The sequence below is a fragment of the Bombina bombina genome, chromosome 2, assembly GCF_027579735.1.
Source record: "Bombina bombina isolate aBomBom1 chromosome 2, aBomBom1.pri, whole genome shotgun sequence".
Classification (NCBI taxonomy): domain Eukaryota; kingdom Metazoa; phylum Chordata; class Amphibia; order Anura; family Bombinatoridae; genus Bombina; species Bombina bombina.
This window is the reverse complement of record NC_069500.1, coordinates 560141823-560164245: the sequence shown is the minus strand read 5'-3', so window position 1 is coordinate 560164245 and position 22423 is coordinate 560141823. Positions and strand designations below refer to the sequence as shown.

General features: G+C 42.7%; 1 protein-coding gene across 1 annotated transcript in view; it reads left to right on the top strand.

Moving 5' to 3' along the window:
- The window catches only part of AOPEP (aminopeptidase O (putative)), a 1396509-nt gene that overhangs the window by 377888 nt on the left and 996198 nt on the right, over window positions 1–22423 (top strand). Inside the window, exon 4 of the mRNA XM_053702422.1 lies at window positions 7551–7680. Within this exon, the coding sequence (XP_053558397.1) occupies window positions 7551–7680 (130 nt within the window). The remainder of the gene's footprint in view (window positions 1–7550; window positions 7681–22423) is intronic.

Genomic DNA, 22423 nt, shown 5'->3' with positions numbered 1-22423 from the left:
GAGGACTGTCCCTAAGGTGAATGGGTCTATCTTCACGCTCGCAAAGCGTACAACGATTCCCCAAGAGGATAGTTCGTCGTTTAAGGAGCCCATGGATAAAAAGTTAGAAAACATTTTGCAAAAGATGTTTCAGCACACAGGGGCTGTTTTTCAACCAGCAGCAGCGGTACCCGGAGCTGCGACATATTGGTGCGAATCCCTGTCTGAGATGGTCAAGAGGGAGACTCCCCTTGATGAGATACAGGATAGAATTATGCCTTGAGGGTAGCTAATTCTTTTATTTGTGACGCCAATATGCAGATTATACACCTGAATGCGAAGATATCAGGTTTTTCCGTCTTATACCTCCCTTTTCAGGGAAAGATCCTATTTGGTCCGGGTCTGGACTCTATCATATCCACGGTCACGGGAGACAAGGGCGCCTTCCTGCCACAGGAGAAGAAGGCCAAACCTAAGGGATCTACTTTTCGTTCCTTTCGTTCGGACAAGGCCCAATGCCAGCAGTCTGCGGCAAAAGAAGAGCAGTCCAAGGGAACTTGGAAGCCAGCTCAGTCTTGGAATAAGTCCAAGCAGAACAAGAAGCCCTCAGAGACAAAATCGGCATGAAGGGGCGGCCCCCTACCAGTTGACGGACCAAGTAGGGGGCAGATTATCTCTCTTCTCAGAAGTCTGGTTGCAGGATGTTCAGGACCCTTGGGTTCTGGAGGTCATTGCAGTAGCAAGATCCAGAGGCATTCTCCTCCAATCTCACGGATGGAAGATATACTCAGGAAAGAGTTCCCTGGTTCCCAGCAACAGGGTGGAATTTCGGGGCACGATAATAGACTCTATATCCATAAAGATATTTCTCACAGGTCAGCGAAGAAGGAAGATTGCGTCCACCTGTCTTGTCCTCCAATCCTCTTCGAGACCCTCTGTGGCTCTGATTTCTCTGGACGATCAGACGAGGGAATCTCTCGGTTGATCCATCCGGATCAACTGTCCCAAGGGACATCCATCCTGAGACTGTCCTGGGAAATTGTGACCACGGACGCGAGTCTGGCAGGATGGGGAGCTGTTTGGGGTGCCAGGATGGCACAAGGAAAATGGACTCGAGAGGGGTCTCTCCTTCCGATCAATATTCTGGAACTGCAAGTGATACACAATGCTCTGAAAGCTTGGCCTCTCCTGGGGTTGTTTGGCTTCATCAGATTCCAGACAGACATTACCTCGGTGGCCTACATCAACCATCGGGGGGAACGAGAAGCTCTCTAGCAATGGAGGAGGTTTCTCGGATATTGGTATGGGCAGAGTCCCGCAACTTGCTATCAGCAATCTACATTCCGGGTGTGGACAACTGGGATGTGGATTTTCTCAGCAGACAATTCTTCCATCCGGGGGAATGGTCTCTCCACCCAGAGTTGTTTGCGGAGATCTGTCACAGATGGGGGACGCCGGAGATAGATCTCATGGCGTCCAGACTCAATTGCAAGCTACCCAAATACGGGTCATGGTCCAGGGATCCCCAGGCAGAGTTGGTCGATGCCTTGGCGGTGCCTTGGGGGTTCAACCTAGTTTACATTTTTCCACCGTTGCCACTTCTACCCCGTGTAGTGGCTCGCATCAAACAGGAGCACGCTTCGGCTATACTGATTGCTCTGGTGTGGCCGGGGAGGACGTGGTTTGCGGATCTGGTGGGGATGTCATCGTCTCCGCCATGGAGGTTACCCTGTCGCAGGGATCTGCTGGTACAGGGTCCCTTCCAACATCAAAATCTAGATTCTCTGAGGCTGACTGCGTGGAGATTGAACGCTTATTCTTAACCAAGAGAAGATTCTCTGAGAGAGTGATACTCTTGTTAAGGCCAGGAAGCCGGTTACTTGTTGCATCTATCATAAGGTGTAGAGAACTTACTTGTGTGGTGTGAGAAACATGGATATCCTTGGCACAAGGTTAAGGTATCTAGGATTCTGTCCTTTCTCCAGGATGGGTTGGAGAAGGGGCTTGCCGCCAGTTCCTAAAGGGGATAGATTTCTGCGTTATCTGTTTTTTGCACAAGAGACTCGTGGAACTTCCTGATATTCAGTCTTTTGTTCAGGCTCTGTCTAGAATCAGGCCTGTCCTTAGACATTCTGCTCCACCCTGGAGCTTGAACTTGGTTCTTAAGGTGTTGCAGAGGGTGCCGTTTGAACCTATGCACTCTATTGATATTAAGATTCTTTCTTGGAAGGTTCTCTTCCTGTTTGCTATTGCATCGGCACGCAGAGTATCTGAGTTGGCGGCCTTGCAATGTGAGCCTCCGTATCTGTTTTTTCACGCTGATAAGGCTTTTCTTCGCACTGGCTTGGGATTTCTTCCCAAGGTTGTGTCTAACTGTAACATCAATCAGGAAATAGTTGATCCTTCTTTGTGTCCTAACCCTTCTTCCCCTAAGGAGAGGCAACTTCATATGTTGGATGTGGTTCAAGCCTTGAAGTTTTATCTTCAGGCTACGAAGGATTTCAGACAGTCTACATCTCTCTTTTTGTAGTGTATTCAGGAAAACGCAAGGGGCAGAGAGCCTTTTCAACTTCTTTGTCCTTTTGGTTGAGGAGCATGATTCGCATGGCCTACCAGACAGCGGGACATAAGCCTCCTCAGAGGATCACGGATCATTCAACTAGAGCTGTGGCTTCTTCTTGGGCCTTCAAGAATGAAGCCTCTGTGGAGCAGATTTGTAAGGCGACTACCTGGTCCTCCTTACATACTTTTACAAAGGTTTACAAATTTGACGTTTTGCTTCGGCAGAAGCCGTTTTTGGGAGAAAGGTTTTGCAGGCTGTGATGCCCTCAGAATAGTCTCCGCCTCCTTTTTACCCACCCGTTTTTTCATGCAGTGTCCTCTAGAGCTTGGGTATTTGTTTCCCACAAGTAATGAATGAAGCCGTGGACTCTCCTCCCCTTTAGATGGAAAACATAAATTATGCTTACCTGATAATTTCATTTCCATCGTGGGAAAGAGAGTCCACGGCTCCCGCCCATTTCTCCGGTAGGCAGACCTAAATTTAGTTTTGTTCTTCTGGCACCATTTATACCCTGATATTTTTCCTACTGTTCCTTGTTCCCTCGGAGGAATGACTGGGGGATGAGGGGAGTGGGGCAGATATGTAAACCTTTGTCTGGGGTGTCTTTGCCTCCTCTTGGTGGCCAGGTTCTTAATTCCCTTAAGTAATGAATTAAGCCGTGGACTCTCCGCCCCACGATGGAAATGAAATTATCAGGTAAGCATAATTTATGTTTTAAGCAATAGTGCCATTAGAAAATGCTCTGGTGCATTAGGACATTTTCTTTTGCTCATTTAAAATGCATTGAGTAGTTTTACTCAAATTATACAGAACCATGTGAAAGATTCCCAGTCTGGCCCTGCAGGCAACAAAACTGTTACTGTTTCTCAATTTAAATTATTTCTACTACTATTGATACTATTGTTATCATTTCACAGAACTACACAATAGCTTAGCCAAAACATCTCATTCAAAAATTATTTTGATAAAGCAAATGATGGTTGGATGTTTCAATCCGCAACTTTTTTTTAAAGCAACTAAGGTTGTACTTCAGTTGAGGGAAATTAAAAAGATACAAACAATTTTAAACTTTCCAGTTTACTTCTATTATTTACTTCTATCTCTTGGTATCCTTTGCTGAAGCTGCAGCAAATCACTACTGGGAGCTAGACCTGTTGAGCCAATGACAAGAGGCATATAGGTCAGTGACCAATAAGAGGCTAGCTACCACTAGTACATTGGTGCTCCTGAACCTACCTAGGATTGCTCTTTAACAAAGGATACCAAGTGAACAAAGACAATTAGATAATAGAAGTAAACTGGAAAGTTGTTAAAAATTGCATGTTCTATCTGAATCATGGCAGTTTATTTTGACTTTATGAACCATAGTTAAAGAAGTGTAGGATTGATTAAAATACTATCAATCAAAGAAGGACCAAGGCCGCACAGTGTTCTAAATGCTTTATTACTAAAAAAATCGTTACACAGAAATCCATCCCGAGCACAGGACGTCTATGCTCCACCCAAATCCCAACAACACCCGATACACCATAAAAAAGTAAAAGCAGGAGGAGGTAGACAAACAACCCTGAAACAAGATACTATAGTATGCTAACTCTGTGTAAAAAATATAAGCCCATACAGGCTAGATAAATTAAGCTAGGAAGCAGCTATGTACCACTATCTAAAGTAACCGGTTACAGCTGAGTTATACTAGCAGGGCCCCGGAGAGAGAATGAAATATGTGAACGTTCTTTGTAAATATCCAAATCCCCAGGCACTTAGTGCTATATGCACGCTCTGGTTCAGATATGATTCAAACTCCTAATGGCAGTTCATTACTAGCAGATGCACTGATGTTTAAACGCCGCCTGGCACACAAGTGTTAATAACACACTCAGGCATAAACCTTGACAGTCCACCAGAATGTATAAATGTTGCCGTGTATTAACAAAAGTTCCCAGTTGAGTTCTGCTCAGCATAAACTTACATACAATGTGTCAGATGGCTGATACAATTGATTGGTAACAATTTTTGCCGGATACTTGATCCCTTAAAATTTTCAACATAAACGGTAAGCAAAGCTTATATCACTCCTAACCTCACCTCTTATCCATTTGCATATGCCACTAAACAATGCTGCGGTGAATAAACATACCCGCATCACCGGAGTCCGTGTGAGAGTGTGGGTTGGCGTCTTCACTTGCGTTACCGTGTAAGGGGATCCTGACGATTGTTTCAGTGATAAGTTTGAATCCTCCGCTCAAAGCTCCTACGTCACCAGTGTCTGTTCATGACGCGTTTCGCCCCTCCCACTGCAGGTACAAGATCGGGGCTTCATCAGTTGTACTCAATAGAGGCTATTTCTTGCTTATATCAGGTAATCCATTAACAGGTTACGCCTCTTCTTACTGGCACATATTAAACAAAGCTACGTTTACGACTTTAAAGCTTGTCTACTATTGGTGCATAGCGTGCTGATGTTGGGACAGGTCAGAAAAAATGCTACTATTTTACTAATCTATAAGGTGGTCAAACATTTAAATATATTAAAAAACGCAATTTATTTACAATGTAATTCTCAACCTATGACATAAGTAGAAAACGATATTCAATGAACTTTGTTATATTTTCATATCTATATTTCAAAGTAATGTTATACAGAACATTAGTTAATATCACGACTTTTACCCTACTCCCTACTAATCCACCATCTTGCATTTGAAAATAATATTTCTATACTTATTAGGACATATAGTCCCTTGAAACCTCGCTTGTTACATAACTACCTTCTATGGCATACTCTAATAGCTTAGTAGTAATGAGCCCTAAACCTCTATATTGATTAAGATGCTTACAACTGCTTACTGATTACAGTTATATCTTCACATTTATATTACTAAACTGATCATGCAGGAAGCCCTTTGTTCTATGTGGGCAAAACCACAAGGGAGCTCAAGATAAGAGCACGTGAGCATAGAGACGACATTAAAAACAATGAAAAAGACAGTCCGGTAGCAAGACATTTTAAGGCATTTCATAATTCAGATTATAGCAAACTACAGATGATGGGTATTGAACAGTTAAAAGAAAGTAGACGATGAGGTAATCTGGATAGGATCATTCTACAGCATGAATCAAGATGGATTCACAGGTTAAACACACTAAGTCCCAATGGCTTGAATGAGAGGATCGAGTATTCATGCTTCATTTAAATTACCATATGTATTCTTGCTTATTTGGAAATGGAATTCTTTTGCACCTCAATTAAAATAAAGCTTAAAAATTGCCCTTTAATATTTAGCCCTTTGTTTTGATCACCTTCCTGCAGGATCAGTTTAGTAATATAAATGTGAAGATATAACTGTAATCAGTAAGCAGTTGTAAGCATCTTAATCAATATAGAGGTTTAGGGCTCATTATTACTAAGCTATTAGAGTATGCCATAGAAGGTAGTTATGTATAACATTACTTTGAAATATAGATATGAAAATATAACAAAGTTCATTGAATATCTTTTCTACTTATGTCATAGGTTGAGAATTACATTGTAAATAAATTGCGTTTTTTAATATATTTAAATGTTTGATCACCGTATAGATTAGTAAAATAGTAGCATTTTTTCTGACCTGTCCCAACATTAGCACGCTTTGCACCAATAGTAGTAGACAAGCTTTAAAGTCGTAAACGTAGCTTTGTTTAATATGTGCCAGTAAGAAGAGGCGTAACCTGTTAATGGATTGCCTGATATAAGCAAGAAATAGCATCTATTGAGTACACCTGATGAAGCCCCGATCTTGAACCTGCAGTGGGAGGGGCGAAACGCGTCATGAACAGACACTGGTGACGTAGGAGCTTTGAGCGGAGGATTCAAACTTATCACTGAAACAATCGTCAGTATCCCCTTACACGGTAACGCAAGTGAAGACGCCAACCCACACTCTCACACGGACTCCGTGATGCGGGTATGTTTATTCACCGCAGCATTGTTTAGTGGCATATGCAAATGGATAAGAGGTGAGGTTAGGAGTGATATAAGTCTTGCTTACCGTTTATGTTGAAAATTTCAAGGGATCAAGTATCCGGCATCTGACACATTGTATGCAAGTTTATGCTGAGCAGAACTCAACTGGGAACTTTTGTTAATACACAGATGAAATACAAGCGGCAACATTTATACATTCTGGTGGACTGTCAAGGTTTATGCCTGAGCGTGTTATTAACACTTGTGTGCCAGGCGGAGTTTAAACATCAGTGCATCTGCTAGTAATGAACTGCCATTAGGAGTTTGAATCATATCTGAACCAGAGCGTGCATATAGCACTAAGTGCCTGGGGATTTGGATATTTACAAAGAACGTTCACATATTTCATTCTCTCTCCGGGGCGCTGCTAGTATAACTCAGCTGTAACCGGTTACTTTAGATAGTGGTACATAGCGTGCTTCCTAGCTTAATTTATCTAGCCTGTATGGGCTTATATTTTTTACACAGAGTTAGCATACTATAGTATCTTGTTTCAGGGTTGTTTGTCTACCTCCTCCTGCTTTTACTTTTTTATGGTGTATCGGGTGTTGTTGGGATTTGGGTGGAGCATAGACGTCCTGTGCTCGGGATGGATTTCTGTTTAACGATTTTTTAGTAATAAAGCATTTAAAACACTGTGCGGCCTTGGTCCTTCTTTGATTGATAGTATTTTAATGAATCCTACACTTCTTTAACTATGGTTCATATTATTCATTGGGACTGCCAGCACTTTTGCTCTTAGCATTAGATCAGTTGTGTAGCACCATATTTTTATCTTTTATTTTTTATATTTTTTATCTTTTGTTTTTGTTATTTTGACTTTACTGTCACTTTTAAGACACTGTCGCTGGCAAAAGTGCTGTATCATTGTACTCTTAACTGTATATTTATTTGTAATAATATATTGCAACAAGTAAATGAATTGTAATATCCAGTTGATAATGTTGTTGATAAATGCTAGTTTGCTTCTTATTATACTATTCTTTATTTTCTGTGTGTCTACAGGACTCTACAGCTGGTTCTACTATGTGACCATGCCCATGCCAGCTTCCACGTTTACTATTGCAGTTGGATGCTGGGAAGAAGCTAAAGAACCCTCTAATGTGACAACTAATGTATTAACTAACACTTGCAGGTTGGTGTTTCTGATTATTTTTATTTAGCTCTTAAAATGTGAACTTCAAAGTTGTGTGTAACACATAAGCCCCAAAATACAAGATATTTCTGAATGTAAAGTTTCTAGATATTTTGTGGAATATAATGTACTTGCAATAAAGCACTGTTCTGTGCTACTAAAGTTTTATATAATTGTTTTATTCCATTTCCACCAATTCCATTTGAATGTTTTAATGATTAATGAGAAAACTTCTGGGTCTGGTTATTTGTGCAAAAGCTCTTGCCTCATTTCTTGCTGCATAGTGAATCTGGTATAGGGCATCCAAACAATTTTCAAAATAAATTAGAGTAAGTAAAAAAAGATGACTATAGTGACACATGATAGATCATTGTATAGCACATTTGCGCACCTTCCCACATAAAACTTCACTGGAGCAGATGGTTCTTGGTAACAATGGGTAACAGCGAACTGGTTTACATGGGCTGATGAGGCCTAAGAAGGGCGAAACAACTCCATATGTGATTTCTCTTGCTGGGTTCCCTCTTATGCTTTAACAGATCATGTTTAGATAAATATTTAAGGAATACATTCGATATGATTCCATCAACTTGTCACACGCAGGATGATAAAGATAAATAAAGACTTAATCATACATATATCAGCAAGGGTGGTTGGGATTTTCTCTTGGCCCTAAATGTATTTAACTCTCCTTTAATAAATCAAACAATGATCGGATGCATCTTTAAGTCTATGATGCTGCTTACATATCGTGTACTCTTCACACTGTATACAAGCACATTACTGTCCCTTTAAATGTATTAAAAAACATGAGGCCAACTAGAAATGTAAAGAGCTCAACCTGCTTATTTATTGATTTATTGACATTAAATAAGAGTATATCCTTAGTTACTGTTGTACAACTTTTGGATTTTACTAGCAGACTTTGACTATGGAATAAAAGCAATTGGCTAAACTAGTGTACACTGTAATCATGTTATTATAATTAGGACGATCGTGTATAAATGTTATTTTCCTTGAAAGACTGGAATTACAAAAGTAAATGTATGTTTGTGTGCCAGTTGGTGATAAGAACAAGTCTTGCAGCTTAGTGATTGGGACAGACATGCTTCGAAGTGTGAAAACAAAGAAAATAGTTTGATTCATTCAGGGAACATTATTTTTTAATGTAATACATTTTAGACTTTTCAAGTCTTTGGTGTTCCATTAAAGAGCCATTATAGTGAAAAAATTACATGCTGTAATTTGTTAGGGCATATTATTTTACCTCTACCGACCCTGACAGTCTATATCTGCTTGGCACCAGCAGTTCCCTGGGGTACTTTAACTATTTGTTCAATGCCTTTGTGGGCATTAGACACATTAACTTGCAGGGTCTAATTCTTTTCATATTCACTGAATGCCTTTATTCTTCACATATTTTTTTGCCATTGTATCAGCTGCCATTTTTACAGATATGACATACCCGAACCTGTAATGCTTGTAGTGTCCAGTGTGCCATGAAAGCTTTTGTTTGTGTATGCTGCTGTATTTAATGTTCTGCTTGCTAAGCTCACAATGTTCTTTCCATCTTAATTTGAGGAGAGTCCATGGCTTCATTCCTTACTTGTGGGAATACAGAACCTGGCCACCAGGTGGAAGCAAAGACACCCCAGCCAAAGGCTTAAACACCTCCCCCACTTCCCTCATCCCCCAGTCATTCTTTGCCTTTCGTCACAGGAGGATGGCACCGAAGTGTCGGAAGATTCGGAGTAGTCTCTTATGGAGGTTAGTACTCTTCGGCATGGGACTGGAGTTTTAAGTAGTCTTGTCAGCCTAGTGAGAGCATTGACGAAGGTTAGGGTCTGGAGATGCAGTGAGAATCTTTCTGTGAAACCATCCAGACTCATATTAAAAACTCCTAAGTAATCAGTGTTGACGAGTTTCACTGCCTGCTTCTATCACTCAAGTCCATGACAGGTGCGATGCTACAAGACTCTCAAACTTGAGAGGCTGTGTGTCTGTTCCACGGCGTAGATTCCTGTAAGATCGTTTCATTTTATACTTATATGATAATGTAAGAAGACAGGGTCCCAGTGTGACTCCTTTATCTGTATGGAATCAAGGGTTAATGTCTCCGGAAGGAGATTATTGAACAGGGGGGATTTATACATGATTTGCTTTATTACGTTTTATGCTGCAACATGTGTGAGATGAGTCTCTGGCAGATGTGGGAATATCAGTTTTTACTTTAGTTTTTGTATAACTGTGCAGCCTGTTAGTTTGGTGCACTTTTCTCCTGCAGCGGGGTGGTCCTGCATGGCACTCCATGTGACCGGGTGTGGCCTCATTAACTTCCTTTTTCCTGACCGTGTGGTTTACAGGAGAAGCGTTTTCTCTGTGGGTCCTGGGTCATAGGAGGGGGTGAGTGCCCAGGCCATTGGGGGTATAAAGGTGCCATTTATTGTTTTCTATACTCCTTCTTCAAAGCGCAAGCTATGGAGGACTCTGATACATTAGAGGGTACTCTCTCCTTACCAAGATCTAATACCCGTTTTCTTCATAAATAGAAAGAGTCCACAGCTGCATTCATTCATTTTGGGAATTCAGAACCTAGCCACCAGGAGGAGGCAAAGACACCCCAGCCAAAGGCTTAAATACCTCCCCCACTTCCCTCATCCCCCAGTCATTCTTTGCCTTTCGTCCCAGGAGGTTGGCAGAGTAGTGGCAGAAGTTTTCAATAGTCTCTTATGGAGGGTAGTACTCTTCGGCATGGGACTGGAGTTCTAAGTAGTCCTGTCAGCCTCTCGGTGAGAGCATAATCATGTTTATAATCATGTTTGTTATGTGATTCTATCTGCTACTGTGTAGTGTTGCTTCGTCTCATGGCTATTTTAGAACATAACGGCCTATGACTAGTGACGCGGCCTTTACGGTCGGGCGCGCTTTTGCATGGACGGCACGGTTTACCTTGTGACTCCATTTCCGCATTTCTGACCGCGTGGCGACGGAGAAATCCTGGTCCGCTGGTGTCTGGTTCTCTGGAGGTGGTGAGTGCCCCAGCCATTGGGGGTGTAAGGTGCCGTTTAGAATTTTCTTATTTGTCCATTTTTTATTCTGTATCCCAGTTATGGAGGATTCTGATTTTTTGGAGACGGATGTCTCTGATTCAGACTCTACTTCTTGTGAAGAATATAAATTGGCCCAGGTGATACATACCCATCAGTAATGTTCCGAATGCCGTCTTAGAGTGCTCTGATCCTCGGGATCAGGGAATCAGGTGCCCACTGAGCAATCCGCCTCTGGGGATTCTATTTCCCATGAGTCGAGTTCCCTACCACCAACTCTTACTACGCATGCAGTTAACCCAAACGCTACTTATCCTTGTACGGAGTGTGGCCTGTTCCCACCGAAAGTGACAACACGGTTCCACATGACCATATCTTTGGCGCTGGCGCATCTGCACCTCCCGGGAGTGTGCTTACTACATTGTCCGTGTTCTGTTAAGCGGGGCTCGTCAGGCGTGGGATCGCCTGGTCCAGTTCAGCCCTCCGGGGGAGCGACTGCCCCTGAGGCCTCAGGGGGTCAACCTTCAGGGCCGGTGTTTTCTTTTGTCCCGGTGGAGGTATTTTGCGCCTTTCGTTATAAGGCACGTTTTTGGCATTGCTAGAGGATCCCACTCTTAATGGGTCTGGGGGTTCTAAGTCTTAATCTTCGACTGGCTTGCATGCATAGACATAAGGGGATGAAGTAATCTTCTTATAGTCTTTATTATTTGTGTATCCTTTTCCAGTTCTGAGCTTGGAAGTCTCGGACCCCTGTTGGGCTGGTCCTGCGGGTCTGTCCGTTCTTCCTGGGCGATAACCCATGTTTTGCCTTACCTTTTATTTTCATCCGTGAGGATGATTTTTATTTGGTCTAAAGCCCATGTTGTGGTCTGATGTTTCCTTCGGGAACTTTCTTCTCTGGAATTGATACTCGCGATTTTGTGGTTGCATTATTTACAAAAGTTTGTCTGACTGTTCTTTATCCCTCCATCTCGGGGGAGACTCTATGTGGCCTTGACATTGCTGGGGCCCTTGGTTTCAGGCTGATCCTGACTGAATACAAATACTTTGAGGCCTAGTTCAGACACATGGTGCCTTTTTATGTCCGGTTGGACCGGTGAGGGCGCCTAGTGATCATATAATTTGTGTTGTTTACTTGTTTTATTACAGGTTTCAACTAGCATCCTGAGAGGACTTGAGGGTTCATGGTTGCTTAGGGGCATGGGGGATTGGTTCAGTCCTCATTCGCCTTTAATATAGTGGTCCGGGACTCTGTTGAGATCTGCTGCGACATGCTCAGTCGTTTCCGATTTTTCCGGGAACTAGAGTGTTCCTTCCCATTGTGTGTTGGAGGCTTGGAGGATTTAGGTCCTTCATACTGCCGTTTTTACGATTTTGCCTTTCATGGTCTCTTTGGAAATGTCCTTTTAGGACTTGTTCCTTTTAGAGGTTCTCTTCTTTTGGGTCGAGACTTTCTGGACTTCGTCCGTTTTTTTCTGGCAGCTTTGGCCACTTAATTAGGAATGTATCCATGAGGCTCTGTCTTCCTTTCGGAGTTAGTCGTCTCCATATCAGGGGCAATAGGGGGTATTGTCTCCTTTTCCAAGTTTTTTGCTTAGGGGATGTTTTTTTGCCTGGGTTCAGGATGCTTTTGATTCTTCTCCCTTGGGTGTGGTCCTCTGGAACGTTAATCTGAAGGGATTATGGAGACTAGCCTTACTTTCTCTCTTCGGGTGACAATGTTCTCGTTCTTATTTCCCTTAGTGTTGCCCCTGGAGCCTTTAAACTCTAGAGAAATTGCGTGACTTTGTAGCGGCCTAGCACCTTGTTGGGGGAGTCTGACCTCCAGCTAAGGGTGTGCTCTTCACTTTGGACTGGGAATTACTTGTGAGTCCTATACCCGTTCTCTGGGTTTCCCGGTTCTCATCCCCTGTGAGGTCTGATTTGCTTCAGATGGGGTATCTTGTGTTCCCTGGGGGTGTCGTTCGTTCTAGGACGATTCTGGGTCCCGGGTCCAGGGTTCTTGTCTTTTTGGATATATGGAGACTTATGATCCTGTGGACTGATTCGGGACAAACTAGTTTTTTTTGTTTTGTTGCGACATAGGGGCTGGTTCATTGGGCTTGCAAGCAGGAAGACCAGAGTTCACATCCGCCTTCAGGTACTGGTTATAAACTTTAAGGTTTGACTTGTCCTTCGGACGGAGTGTGCTTCTCTTCATAGGGAGTTTTTTGTCTGTTGGGTCAACAGTTGTGTCTGGATGATTTTTTAATTCGGTTCATGTTTTGATCATACTATGGCTTCATGTTTTGTGGACATGTACACTATTCTTATCTGTGCCTTTCCTTTTTGAGGGGATATTTTGTCTTCCTTATGAGCTGGGGTTTCCTCTCTCTGTAGGGTCTTTGTCCTGCCCTGTGTGTAGGAGGTTGGATCAGGGGACTTATTTCTGTAAGGGGCAGCATCTGCTGCTCTGTGGGCTCTGTTCCACCGGTTGTAAATGATCTCTCTACATAGAGACTGTCTAAGAGAGCTGTTAGAATTCTTCCTTTGGATCTATTGCACTTTTCTCTGTTCCAGGTCCTAGGGGGTTCTCCTTGGAAGTGCCTTATTTTGGAGGAGCGGATTGGTTTGGCACCCGAGCTCTGTTGGGGTGGGTGAGTCCCCCCTTTTTCTTTCCATTCCCTGGCGGCTTGTGGTTGGGGTCTTTCCGTCCCCCCAGTCTATCAGGCATGTCTGTCGCTTATGCTGGTCCGGTGTTGGAGCAGGATCTGAGATCTGTTGCTCTGCTAAATTCGTTTTCGGAGCATTCGAGGTACGGTAAGCCTCTTGAGGTTTGACTGATTTGTGGGAAGGACTGGCGACTCTTACATAGCCTGCGACCTTATCCGCTGATTAGTGGATACTTAGCAATCTGAAGGATCCTATCTTCAGCTGCTTTCTGCTTGCCTGTCAGGGTGCAAGGAATCAGACTGAGACGAGAAGTGCAAAAATAATCACACCTTTATTAATAGGAAAAAATAATAAAAAAGTGCACAAGTCAAATAACAAGCCAGGAATCAAAAACCAGAGCTGGTAGTCAGACGAGCCGAGTCAGGAGCCAAAGCGAGTAGTCAGACGAGCCGGAATCAGGATCAAGGAAAACAGCAGAGTCAGAAACAAGCCAGGGATCAGGAACCAGGAGGGACGTCAGATAGCCAGGTAATATACAGGAGCTCTCACAAACAGGTCTGAGACAACGCAAAGGCAAATCATACTGAACAGAGGCCCTTTAAATAATAAGTGATGACATCACAATTGTGAGACTGCATCCTGTCTCACACGAATGATGCACACCAGTCTGGCCATAAAAGGAAGTGCAGGAAATGAGCAGCATCCCCCACAATGCACCATAGTCTGCAAGAGAGGTGAGTAAAATGGCTGCCCGCAGCACATGGCAAACAAAACAGGTAAAAACCCTGACATTGCCCTGCAAGTATTTAAGTTTCAGAGTAATTTTTAGATGACTGCAGCGTGCAGTGTTTTTGCTTCAGGTGTTGTTTGTCAGACCTATCTGAGCTTGCTGCACGAGGTTTCGTTTCTGAATATTTCAGTATTCTGAGCTACCTTTTTGCGACTTGGGGACCTTCGTCTTCATTTGCTTTTTAGAGTGCGGTTGCACTGTGTTAGGGGAAGATCCTCCCCGTTTCAGTCTCCCGGCCTTATCCCGTGGTTTCTGTATTTCTGGGGTCTGGGCGTTGCCTCCCCTTGTTTCTATGAGATGGATCTCCTTATGCTAGCTGGACAGCTAGTTCAGCATACTAATGCACTGTGACTACTCTGCAGTGTAGAGCTCTAAGGATTGCAAGTTTGATCCCGGCGAGGTCTACTCAGCCTTCCTCCCTTCAAGGTTGATAAGATGAGCAGCTCCTTTAGTCCCTTAAGAGGGATTAGCCGCACTTTACAAGTACATTCATGTTTTCTCTCTGTCTTTTCTTCTTTGTAGAAAAATACGGTATCTGGTTCCCTTTATTTAGTAAGGGGTGTGTTGTTTGGAGACATGCTCGGTCGAGTCTAGTTCTTGTGGTCTCTAGCAAGGCTTGTGGACTCTGCGGTCAGTGTCCTTGGGCCTTTTCCTTTTTTTTTTCAAACTTGTTCTCGGCTTCAGACTAAGCAGGATTTTGTTGGGTAGGAGTTTTCAGGCCTGGTGCCCTTAGAATGGGACGCCTCTTGTACCCTCCCGTTTTTGCAGTCAGTGTCTTCTATAGCTTTAGTATTATTTTCCCAAAAGTAATGAATGCAGCTGTGGACTCTTTCCATTTATGAAGAAAAACTTAAATTATGCTTACCTAATAATTTTCTTTTCTTCAGATGAAAAGAGTCCACAGCTCCCCGCCCGTATTTTTCTGTGGGGCGTTATTTTTTTTCTTCTGGCATCTTTTCACCCTGATATTTCTTCTACTACTCCTTGTTCCCTCGGCAGAATGACTGGGGGATGAGGGAAGTGGGGGAGGTATTTAAGCCTTTGGCTGGGGTGTCTTTGCCTCCTCCTGGTGGCCAAGTTCTGAATTCCCAAAAGTAATGAATGCAGCTGTGGACTCTTTCCTGAAGAAAAGAAAATTATCGGGTAAGCATAATTTAGGTTTTTTATTGTGAGGAGGCTACGGTATACCTGCTACTTTTTATATCTAAAAAGACCAAGATGTTTAGTACTACTGAGCCGTCCCACGTGGTGCGTTCCCTACAATCATCTCCTATTACACATGCAGCTCCCCATTGCACTACTAATCCTCCTTCGGGAGAGCCCTCCTACCGCCACACTTTAACAAACAGTTACAAACGGCGGTGTCTGCAGCCTCCAGTGCTTTACCTCGCCCTGCTAAGCACAAGCGAAAGGTTAAATACTGCTATACTTCCCAGGGGTCATCTACCAACTTGTTGGATTTATCTGATACTAGATAATCCGCTGATTAAGACGTCTCTGATACTTCAGAGGAGGCTCTTTCTGTTTCGGAATCAGCTGCCTCTAAGCCTTCGGCTGCGGAGGAACCAGATTTTAGGTTTAGGATAGAGCACTCTTTCTGTTAAAGGAAGTGTTAGCTACTTTAGAGGTTCCGGAACCTAAATTTACCAGAGGAACCTTCTATTCCTAAGCTTAATAAGGTTTATGAGGACAGGGTGGTGCCACAGACTTTCCTCTGACTCTCAATTGGAGTTGTGGGGGTCGGTCCCTAAGGTGGATGGAGCTATCTCCACGCTTACTAAGCACACCACTATCCCGCTTGAGGATAGTTCGTCGTTTAAAGAGCCCATGAATAAGAGCCTTGAAACTCTGTTAAGACAGATGTTTCAGCATATGGGGTATTTATTTCAGCCTGCATCGGCGGTTGCTGCGGTGGCTGGAGCCGCTACTTATTGGTGTGACTCTCTGTCAGAGATGATCGAGGTGGAAACTCCCCTCGAGGAAATCCAGGAAAGAATTAGGGCCTTGAGGGTAGCTAATTTGTTTATCTGTGATGCAAACATGCAGATTATTCGCTTGAATGCCAAGACATCAGGCTTTTCTGTTCTAACCCATAGGGCTCTGTGGCTGAAGTCTTGGTCTGCTGACATGACTTCAAAATCTAGATTTATTTCCCTTCCATTTAAGGGGACGATTCTTTTCGGTCCTGCCTTTCTACCGCACAATAAGAAGAATAAACCAAAAGGACAGGGTCCTAATTTTCGTCCCTTTAATTCGGATAAATCCCAACGCCAGCAGCCCTCCGCGAAGCCTGATCAGCCCAAGGGAACTTGGAAACCATCTCAATCTTGGAATAAATCTAAGCAGAACAAGAATCCCGCCGAGACAAAATCGGCATAAAGGGGTGGCCCCTTATCCATCATTGGATCATGTTGGGGGCAGACTATCTCTTTTTGTGGAGGCTTGGCTGAGAGACGTGCAAGACCCTTGGGTTCTGGAGGTCATTTCTCAGGGTTACAGGATAGGTTTCAAATCTCGTCCACCCAGGAGCAGATTCCTTTTATCAAACCTGTCTTTACGACCGGAAAAAAAAGATGCTTTTCTAGGGTGCGTGAGGGATCTCTCCTCCCTTGGAGTCATTGTACGAGTACCTCTAACAGAAAGAGGTCTGGGGAACTACTCAAACCTTTTTGTGGTCCCAAAGAAGGAGGGTACGTTTTACCCAATTCTAGACCTAAAGTGCTTAAGTTTCTGTTGGTCCCATTGTTCAAGATGGAGAAGATAATGTCTATTCTGCCCTTAGTTCAAGAGTGACAGTTCATGACTACGATAGACTTGAAGGATGCTTACCTTCATGTGCCGATACACATGGATCACTTCAAATTCTTAAGATTCGCTTTTCTGGACCAGCACTTCCAGTTTGTAGCTCTTCCTTTTGCTCTTGCTACTGCTCCAAGAGTCTTTACAAAGGTTGCAGGGAAGAAGAGGCGGCAGGCACTACAATTCAGACCCACGAACAAAAATAGTAAAATATAAAGTCTTTATTGGAGGCACTTGGCCATATTAAAAAGCAGACTGACAGGCAGGGGAAACAGCACGGACAAGGTCTTACGCGTTTCGCGCCCCCTAGTGGCGCTTACTCATAGACTCGTGGGTCTGAATTGTAGTGCCTGCCGCCTCTTCTTCCCTGCTATCTCTTCACGGGCTAATCCTCCGTTACCTGGCTACGGCACTCCGTGAGTATCCTGTGGATTTTCAGTGACCTTTTCCTAAGGTTTGCATTTCCGGTTCACCCCGAGGACGCCATAGCTGCGATTACCTTCTCACCTTCTTTACAAAGGTTCTAGGGGCTCTGCTCGCGGTAGCGAGATCCAGAGGTATTGCAGTAGCGCCTAATTTGGACGACATCCTGGTCCAGGCTCCGTCTTGCAGTCTGGCAGAGGACCATTCAAGAGCTCTTCTTCTGCAATCTCATGGATGGAAGATAAGATAAACTTAGGAAAGAGTTCTCTGGTTCCCAGTACCAGAGAGGAATTTCTGGACACTATAATAGATTCCATATCTATGAAGATATTCCTTACAGACCAGAAACGTTGCAAAATTACTTCCAATTGTCTTGCCCTCCATACCTCCTTAAAGGGACACTGTACCCAATTTTTTTCTTTGGTAATTCAGAAAGAGCATGCAATTTTAAGCAACTTTCTAATTTACTCCTATTATCAATTTTTCTTCGTTCTCTTGCTATTATTATTTGAAAAAGAAGGCATCTAAGCTTTTTTTTGGTTTCAGTACTCTGGACAGCACTTTTTTATTGGTGGATGAATTTATCCACCAATCAGCAAGGACAACCCAGGTTGTTCACCAAAAATGGGCCGGCATCTAAACTTACATTCTTGCATTTCAAATAAAGATACCAAGAGAATGAAGAAAATTTGATAATAGGAGTAAATTAGAAAGTTGCTTAAAATTTCATGCTCAATCTGAATCACAAAAGAAAAATATTGGGTACAGTGTCCCTTTAAGGCCATCTGTGTGCCGGTGTATGGGGGTAATTGGGCTCATGGTTTCCAGCAAAAATGTCATTCCATTCACCAGATTCCATCTCAGGCCTTTTTCAGTTGTGCACGCTGAGGCAATGAAACGGTGATCACTCATTAGATTTCTCTGGGCAACCGGTCGAGAGAATTGCTTTCTTGGTGGCTGTGTCCAGATTGCCTGTCCCAGGGGACATCCTTCTTGAGACCATCCTGGGAGATTGTGACTACAGATGCAAGTCTATCAGGATGGCTGTTTGGGGTGCCAGGAAGGCACAGGGATGGTGGTCTCGAGAGGAATCTCTCCTCCCGATCAACATTCTGGAACTTTGAGCGATTTTCAATGCTCTGAAGGCTTGGCCTCTTCTGGGTACAGGTATACATCAATCTTGATATGCATATATACAGAATGGGAGTAATTAGCAACATCCAATTATTAAATCAACACATATGTGCCTAAACCACGTCCAGTACATTATTGGGGATCAATAATCACAATTAGTAATTAACAATAAACATTTTACAATATATATTATCATGACATACCCATATTGGTGGACAAAAGGCCCCAACTTAAATGCATGCATATTTGGCTACATAATGTACTGGATGTGGTTTAGGCACATATGATGTGTTGATTTTTATAATCTGATGTTGCTAATTACTCCCCTTCTGTATATATGCATATTCGGATTGATGTATACCTATTCCTTTGATGTTTTTTACATTTTTTCATTGGAGGTTTAGTTTGGACTTTCATAATTTTTTTCTATATCCTCTCATAGACTTCACGGGTCCGTTACCTCAAAAAAAGCCTCAGTTTGCCTGCAAGTGGACACAGCCTATCTTAACAGTCATTGCCCTACAGCTGCTGACGTCAGAATCTGGAGCTACAGGGAGTGCAGAATTATTAGGCAAGTTGTATTTTTGAGGATTAATTTTATTATTGAACAACAACCATGTTCTCAATGAACCCAAAAAACTCATTAATATCAAAGCTGAATATTTTTGGAAGTAGTTTTTAGTTTGTTTTTAGTTTTAGCTATTTTAGGGACTGTCCCAAACCAGTACTCCACCTCCACCTTGCTGGCGTCTGAGTCGGACTGGAGCTCTCTGCCCTTTACCAATCCAGCCACGGGCCCATCCATCTGGCCCATCAAGACTCACTCTCATTTCATCAGTCCATAAAACCTTAGAAAAATCAGTCTTGAGATATTTCTTGGCCCAGTCTTGACGTTTCAGCTTGTGTGTCTTGTTCAGTGGTGGTCGTCTTTCAGCCTTTCTTACCTTGGCCATGTCTCTGAGTATTGCACACCTTGTGCTTTTGGGCACTCCAGTGATGTTGCAGCTCAGAAATATGGCCAAACTGGTGGCAAGTGGCATCTTGGCAGCTGCACGCTTGACTTTTCTCAGTTCATGGGCAGTTATTTTGCGCCTTGGTTTTTCCACACGCTTCTTGCGACCCTGTTGACTATTTTGAATGAAACGCTTGATTGTTCGATGATCACGCTTCAGAAGCTTTGCAATTTTAAGAGTGCTGCATCCCTCTGCAAGATATCTCACTATTTTTGACTTTTCTGAGCCTGTCAAGTCCTTCTTTTGACCCATTTTGCCAAAGGAAAGGAAGTTGCCTAATAATTATGCACACCTGATAAAGGGTGTTGATGTCATTAGACCACACCCCTTCTCATTACAGAGATGCACATCACCTAATATGCTTAATTGGTAGTAGGCTTTTGAGCCTATACAGCTTGGAGTAAGACAACATGCATAAAGAGGATGATGTGGTCAAAATACTCATTTGCCTAATAATTCTGCACTCCCTGTATGTGGATTGGCCCTCTATCGGTCACATGCAAAGGTAATATGTAGGAGGAGCCGATCATCGTCTTGTGAAATTGGTTTGTTTGAACGCAGTTCTGTGGCTCTGTACCCAAGAACACTAAGCATTAAAAGGCAGATACAGGGAGAATAACTAGGGTTCTGCCGGTGTGAGGGTTAGTGAATTTTAATCTTGGGAAATGATATTGTTTTGTTGTGGAGCATATTGTGTTTTGTGCCATTATAAGGCTGCTACGCTGACACTAATGAGAGCGAGCGAGTGGCTGCTGTGTCGGTACTCTATCCAGGTTCTCCCCATATTAATCCTGCACACTTAAAGAGGTTTATGAGGGATTGAGGCACTTTGTCCACACATTGTACTATTGATTATCATATCAAGTAATTCTAGTCTCACCCACACATTGCAAACCTTTACAGTTTAATATCTCACAAAGGACTGCCGTATGTTATTTATAGCTGGTTTTTGTACTCCACATTAACGTTTTCATCACTTTCTTACTGAAAAGTTAAACTGTATAAATAATCGAACAGAAGAGCAAACAGTCCGGGGAAATATATTTCCTGAAGTGAGCCGTTACCATTTGCAACATGCAGTGTGTGAGTAAACAGGTTGGAAGGCTGTAGTATACCACCGCAGGCAAGGGGACCGAGGTAAAAACCTTTCCTACCCCTTCTGTTTCCTATGCAGATAGCAATATAGACACAAAACCCTGTGTCATTAGGCAGAGTCCCAGCTTTAAGCACAATGATCACTCGATTCAAGGGGGATCCGCCCACAGTGGTAAACAACCTCCAACTCACCGGTCGAACCGCCTGTGCTAATGCTGCAGTGATCCTGCAGCGATCTCTATACTGGAGAGAAGTGATTCACTTAGTCCATGGTACAGCCAAACTCTTCCACAGAACATCTCCACAAAACTAGCGTCCTCTGTTATTCTCTCAAACAACGCTTGACTCAGGACCAAGCCATGCAGGCTCCTCCTCCCTGGATGATCTGTGTGTAGCGTTTATCGTCTCTCAACAGGACTGTTACATACGGAATGGAGTCCCAGTACTCCATGGAAATATAATAAAAGAAATCCAAACAGTCCTCGTAACAAAGGTAGAATTAATCCATAAGGTAAAAAAACAAAAAATCTTTATTGCGGTATATTAAAAATAAGCAGACTCCATACAAAGGGTGAGAGAAAGATAAAAAGTCTGACCGGTTTCGGTCTCACAGACCGTCTTCATAGACATGTCTCTATCACTACAGTCTGTGAGACCGAAACCGGTCAGACTTTTTATCTTTCTCTCACCCTTTGTATGGAGTCTGCCTATTTTTAATATACGGCAATAAAGATTTTTTGTTTTTTACCTTATGGATTAATTCTACCTTTGTTACGAGGACTGTTTGGATTTCTTTTATTGTTTAAATAATCATTGAGAAATCACTGCAAATAAGTGTTGCATAAATTATCTTCTTATACGTTATCATGCACCTGTCATTAACACTTTAGCACACAGCATCTAAGTGGTTAACTCTTCTGGGTCTCTTGTGGGCATTATTTTCTCTTTGTAATAAAAAGTAAAGCAAAGTAAAATTGAGAGATCCAGCTGTCTCTGGTGAGATTAAAAATCACTCATTAACCATGAGTAGTGCTGCTTGAAAGCTGTCATTTCTGTCACACTGTTTGAACACAGCTGGAGAGATCTCATTTTAGGAACCGGATGGAAGAACAGATCTGTCAAGGAAAACCTGAGGCGGAGAAAATTGGGACAATAAACATATATTATTTCCCAGGATTAAATAAAGATGTTTGAGAAAAATCTGTCAGGGACAAGACAGCTGGTTGTTTCAGCAGTTTAAAAGATTGACTTGCATTTATTAATTGTGCATCCCTGAGATGTATGCAGCACACAGTGATCATGCTAATGTGATGTAGGTAAGGACATTTGGGAGAATCCAAAGGTAGCTATGGGGAGCAGTATAGAGCTAAAAAGCTATTATATATTTCTATACCAATTTTCTACCAAAGGGGGCTGCATAGTATTACTTTGCAAGTCTGTAAAATTGAAGGGGTTAACATGATGCCAAGTAGATGTATTATATATAAGAAATGTCATTTGTGTTCATTCTAAAACTTCTGGTCACTTTTTTAAAGGGGCATGAAAGTTAAAATTAAACTTGCATGATTCAGGGACTTTTCTGTTTACATCTATTATCCTATTTATCCAAATTAGGGCTAGATTACAAGTGAAGTATAATTGATCATCCCAGCGCTAGAATTAAGCTTTCTGCACGCGTCGGGTACCGTGCGTATTACAAGTTGAAAGTAAAACGTTTTTGCACATCTGAAAAAAAATCTGAACTTTGAATATCGTTTCCCTAGACTTCAATGGAGCGCAAAATGCAGATA